Source organism: Hyaena hyaena, unplaced genomic scaffold (assembly GCF_003009895.1).
Source record: "Hyaena hyaena isolate Hyena2069 unplaced genomic scaffold, ASM300989v1 scaffold_60, whole genome shotgun sequence".
NCBI classification, from domain to species: Eukaryota; Metazoa; Chordata; class Mammalia; order Carnivora; family Hyaenidae; genus Hyaena; species Hyaena hyaena.
In genome coordinates, this window is record NW_024080692.1 from 1,247,965 (window position 1) to 1,253,964 (window position 6,000).

At 45.7% G+C, this 6,000-nt stretch overlaps 1 protein-coding gene across 2 annotated transcripts in view; it reads right to left on the minus strand.

The window, feature by feature from the left end:
• NEDD9 (neural precursor cell expressed, developmentally down-regulated 9) overlaps positions 1–6,000 on the minus strand; it is a 114,880-nt gene that overhangs the window by 45,890 nt on the left and 62,990 nt on the right. Inside the window, exon 1 of one of the 2 annotated variants that reach the window (XM_039231836.1) lies at positions 970–1,139. The exons of the other annotated variant lie outside the window; for it this stretch is intronic. Within the exon in view, the coding sequence (XP_039087767.1) occupies positions 970–981 (12 nt within the window). The 5' untranslated portion in view covers positions 982–1,139. Of the gene's footprint in view, positions 1–969; positions 1,140–6,000 lie in introns of those variants that run through there. 2 annotated transcript variants of the gene reach the window in all.

Genomic DNA, 6,000 nt, shown 5'->3' on the forward strand with positions numbered 1-6,000 from the left:
AAAAAAAAGGATGGGCCAGAAGCTAGATAATTCAGAAAAGAAGCAAAGTAGCTGCCAGCTAGCACAATCCCAAAGGTTAGGCAGGTAATACAAATCGTCAGTCCAAAAACATAGCCACCTTGCCAACATTCATTTTAATATTAGCACTGTTGTTTAAAATCATTAGGTCTCACGTCTATTCTAGAAGTCATGCCCATCTCACTGCAGTGTGCCTCTAACTACAGTGTCTCTGGAGGCTGCTTTCCTGATGAGATGGGGGTACCTTAAACAAACGGGAGATGCCGAGCAAGTTATAATCCGTTTGCCAAGAATACATAAAAACTGGTGCATAATGCATGGGAAAATAATGTATCGTGAGCCTCTGTAAGCTTCAGGGACAATAAGCTGACTGGCCAATTCAGACTCTCAGCCCATTCAAATGCCAGTAGAAGTGTTTTAAAGAAACGGCAACTGCTCATCCGTTCTTACATCCAATATTCATTTAAGGATGTCAGAATGCTCCATCATCAGCTGTGTAACAGTACCCGGGGCTTTTAATTTCTCCCACCAGAAGTACATAAGGCAAACCGCTTCTCTGACCAAATGCATAAAGCCACGGCTGAAAACTGCTTTAAGAGCCAGTCTGGGGGACTCAGCAGTTCTGATTCCTCTCTCATTACGGCTCCGCTCCCGGTCAGTGGGGGCCAGGCCTAGGGGAGCCGCAGTCTTAAACTCCGCTTCAAGTTAGACGCTCTGAATTCCAGCGGCTCCAGGGGCGGCTCTAAGACCAATTCTCAGTCGTTCAGTGGACATGGATCCGGGTGTGCTGTGCACTCCCGGAGAGGGTCTCAGAGACTGGATCTCTGCCAACCTCGCTGACTGAGACCCAGCTCTCCCGGGCACAGAAGGGGTCCCTGCAAAGGAGTTGTCACAGTGGGCGACACACACCCACGCGCGCGCGGAAGCCTTACAGAAAAGGCAGCCTCTTACCTTATACTTCATCTCGGCGGCGGTGACCTGAGCCGTTTTTCCTACACTAGTGAGCCTGCATCAAGCACCGGCGTGTCCGCCCCTCCATGGAGTGCAGTGCTAAATGAAAGTGAGACCGGTCCCGGCCCGGGCGGCTGTGCCAGTCGCAGCGCGCCAGCTCCCGCACAGCCTCTGAGCTCACTGTTTTGATGGAGCCTGGCCGAGCCTCGACCGTATTTGCATATCGCCAGCCATTGGCTGGCGGGCGAAGGTAATGTGGGCCCCGCCCACCTCTTAACTTCGGAGAACTGACAAAGAACTTGTAATGTGGTCATTTCTTTTTTACAGGAGCCCGAACGGGTGGAAAATAAAACGAGGTGGGGAACCGTCTCGAGCTTTACCCCCCATCCGCACAACTCCCCCCACCCCAAAAGCCCCGGGAAAAGGAGGTTCTCTTTAAGATTAACCTAAGTTTTAAAGAAGCTGAATTCACAAAGCAGTCTGACAGTCGTGCTTCCTGTGACCTAGCAACTCCTTCATAAACCCATTTCATTTCAAAGCCATTCACCTCCCCATCTCTACATGAAACGAATTCGGGAAACAAAAGGTTTTCTGTCTCCAGGCCCCTTTTTACTAACTACCCCTGCTGATATCTCTCTCTCTCTCTCTTTCTCTCCTCCCTCCCCTCCCCTTTTTTGTGGCTGTTTGCTTTTTTTGTTCTTTTCAATGTTCAAAGTACTTGCAACGTCAGTCTGCGAGGAGCCAGAATACAATTCTCTCTGTGAAAAGGAACTCTGCTAGCATAGGCACCAGGGCTTTCCTAGCCGGCTTCTCACCAGGGCCTCAGAGGGTTGAGTGTCAGTCACATTCAGTGATCTTCTCTGGCTTTGCTGAGGATAAAGGTTAGATGTGACCTCTTAGATGAGGCTGGCCAGTGCACGCCCTATACATCATCGCTGTCCACTGAGGACTGTGTTCTTTGATGGCTGGCATTGCTGGCTCCAGCTTTGAACACTGCAGTGTTTTCCTTCTGACCTCTCTCTTGAAGGTGACCCATTAACCCACCAACACTTATTATCAGGGGAACAAAAAAAATGCCCACCGTTTGTGAAGGCTGGTTTAAAAGACCAGTCTCTCCACTGAAGCACAGAACATTCGTTTCAGCCTCATGATTTCTATAGAGAAAGAGATCACCCAGGAGAAGACGGAAACGGTCACCTTTAGCGACTCTTCTAAAGGATGAAGCGGATAGAGGGGAAAATTCCTTTTCACTGGGTCTCAGGATTGAGACTCGGTGATTCAGACAATAGCTGTCCCTGAGTGGGATGCACTCCAAGCAGACTACATAACTTGGATGGAAAAATCAGCTCTTATTTTTTTTTCCTGACCTAGTTGGATCAGAATCAGTTTGATTCCCATCCCCCACCATTCCCAGTGGATTGAATTTTTACTTTTATGATCCAAACAAAAAGAACAGGAGCAGCTACCCTGCAAAAGTACTTTCCAGAGACAAGGCTCCAGATCACAGTTTAATATGGCACTGACTCCTTGGACCTGACCCCTCCCCCCACTGGTCATAATGAGCTTGGTAACACCCTTCGGGCCTCAGCTTGGACTTTGCTTTTCCTCATTTAGCCTTGGAGTGAAAATAAGCCCGAGTGATTTTGCAAGGTCTTTCTGAAGACAAATTAAGCGTGCAGCATATTTATTGTACTGCAAGGATCTTCCTAACTGTCCCACCATCTTATGGGTGAGTCATTAGTTTGCAGGAAATTGTTTTTGGTGTCTCCCTGGATCAGTCAAAGTTCTTCCCGTCTGTAAGATGAGTCTCGTGGCCTCCAGAAGATCTAGATAACATTCCTTTGGCTTCCTAAGCAGTAGGGCTGAATCCGCTTTCTGTTTTGTTTGATGAGTACCATTGAATAGGTGAACACGATCTCACCCCAAATGCTTTCGGTTTCCCAAAGCATTTGCTAGCACTTTTTGTCATTTCATTCTCTAGCGAGAAAGTTTAAATCATACTAAGTGGCCCTCTTGCTTTCCTGCTTCTCTCCTGTTCAGTAGACACTTAAAATCTACCTGAAGTTCATTTCAGGGGACTTTGGATCAGCAATAGTCACACTGGAGTGGAGTAAACTGGGTTGAGAGTCTCAACAAATTTCTTAACTTCTTGCTTTTGGTGCCCTGAAGTGTGACATGGAGAAAATAATAATACCTACCTGCTAGGTTATAATGAGTATTAAATGAGATAGTATAGATAGAAGTTAATACTACCAGCACATAGTAAGATCTTAATAAATTTCCACTTATTAATATTCCATTATTAATGATTATTTTAATATCAAATGGATCATATATTATTTTATCACCATATTATATGACATTATTATGATATGCTTTATAAGCATTAATGTTTAATTATATTAATGATAGCTATTATTAAGATCTTAATAAATGTTCACTTATTAATGTTTCATTATTAATGATTATTTTAATATTAAATGGATCATATATTATTTTATTACCATATTATATGACATTATTACATGATATGTCTTGTAAGCATTAGTATTTACTTAATTATTATATTAATTATAGTCATTATTACTGCTAGACTCTTGTCAATAGTTTAAGTGTGGTAAGCATTGAGAACAAGGCAGAGGAATGCTGTCATCTGGGTGCCATTCTTTCGCAGGACAGCTTTGTAATTTAACAAATATCGATTTAGCACCTACCACATGCTGGGTACTGTTCCAGAGAGTGAAGATACAGGAGCCGCCCAGACAAAACCCCTACCTTCATGGAGCTTACGCCTTACTGGGAGTGGAGGGCAATAATTAAACGAATATGTAATACAGTTTTGGAACGCTAAATGCCATGAATTAACATTAAGCAGGGAAAACTGCTAGACAGAAACAGATAAGGGTTGGCAAGTGGTAAGATGTCATATTTTAGAGCGTGATCACATAAGCCCCTCTAAGGAGGTAATATTGAAGCAGAAATCTGAAGGGCATGAGGGATCCGTTCAAAGATCTGGGGAAAGAACATTCCGGATAGAGGAAAGCGCCTGGAGTAGAACATTCCAGATAGAGGAAAGCGCCTGGAGTAGAAATGTGGTTGGTGTGTTTAAGAACAGCACAAATAAGTCAGGCAGAGAAGGACAAATATCATATGTTTGCACGTATAGGAGGATTAGGAGGAACTTGACGGAGGAACAAGGGGGAGAAGAAGGGCGGAAATGGTGGGGGAAAGGGAGAGAGGCAAACCATGAGAGACTCTTGAATGCTGACAAAAACTGAGGACTGATGGATGTGGGGGGGAAGGGGGGATGGGCATAGAGGAGGACACTTATGGGGATGAGCACTGAGTGTTATGTGGAAACTAATTTGACAATAAACTATTTGTAAAAAAAAAAAAAAAAAAAAAGAACAGCACAAAAGCCAGGGTGCTGGAGTTGGGCATAGGGGTTGTGGTGGGGGGCGGTGGAGGGGCGGAAGAGACTCCGACAGGTGGATGATAGCAGTTGGATTTTCTTCTGATTGCCACAGGAAGGCACTGGAGCCTTCATTTGAGCAGAGAATGATGTGATCACTTCTCTGTGTTTTTACCCTTTGTTTAAATACTCAAGGGCAGCAGGCTGTTAGTTAAAATATTGAGCTCTGGTCTTAACGCAGCTTATATAATGCAGATAGTCGTTACCTTATTCGTATTTAGTAACAACTTTATTAGTATTTAGCTACTTTATTAGTACTTAGTCATTTAATATGTTTCCCTCAGAGCCCTCTGGGGAAACACAAATTCACTGAATAGAAAAACAGCCCCATCCCCATCTATTACCTGAGCTTTTTGGATGCAAAATTACTGTTTAACCCATGCTGTATAAACACTGTCAATTGATTTATGGGACCGCCCTCCTACCCCCATGGGTAGCCTCCTAAAATGGGCCAGGGCGCTGGGGCTCGGGTCCTCCCCTGTGCTCACCATCACTCTGTCGGCATGTCAGCCTTCCCACCTACCTACTTGTCTACCAAGGGCTCTATCTCCCCAGACGCCGATGCAGGCAGGAACGAGGGGAATATAGCACCAGGTGCCATCCAAATGATTTTCCAGCAGCCATGGGCATGGCTATAGCCTAAAAATCAAGTGGATGCTAGAGGGAAGAGATTCACCTATGCACAACGCGGGAGGAACCCATGTGGCTGCTCTCGAAGAGTAAAGGCAAAGTCAGAACAAGTGAGGGCAGGAAGTGACCTTGGGGATCTAGCACAGCCCCCTCTGAGGCAGACACAGAACGGCTGCTACGAGGGCTGGGTGCCTCACACAGGGTGCCTCCAGGTTGGCTCATAGCAGCAATCAGTGTTCCAGGTCCATCCTCTGTCTTTCTTGTCTGATCTATTCCAGTCATTCCTTTGTAGTTTCCCTGCTGGAAATCTGTATTCCACGTTGCTACCTGTTTAATTTCTAGAGTACAGAGCAGAGCATGTGGCTACTATGATTAAAAACCTCTAGGGACACTTCAATGCCTTTAAAAACGAAATCTGCAGACGTTGGCGTGGACTGTGATTTGAGCCCACCCTTCCTTTCTGGCCTCACCTTCTCCCACCCCCGTCCCCCTCATCCCACACTCCAGCCAAACAGGAGGGACTCACCAATTCCAAGACCCAGTTGTACTATCCTGACTTTGCACAGATGGGTTCCTCTGCCTCGTGCGTCCTTCCTTCTCACTTTGGCTATCAAGCCGAGCCCCAACACTAACGCTTTTGTGCTTCCTTGTCAACAGCCCCCACTCTGCCCACCTCCTCCTTTCAGAACAAATTCCTCCCTCCCTTTGACTATGCCCCCATTGTACTTGGAACACAGTCCTCTTATAAGGCTTTTCCACATTGTACCATAATATTGGTTGATCTCTGTTGCCCCAGCTTTAAGGTGAACACCAGAGGGACAGGGTGGTATCTTGTTCATCTCTGTGTCAGGTACTTACATGCTTGATGAAGGAAGGAAGGAGGGAAGGAAGGAAAGAAGGAAGGAGGGAGGGAGGGAGGGAGGGAAGGA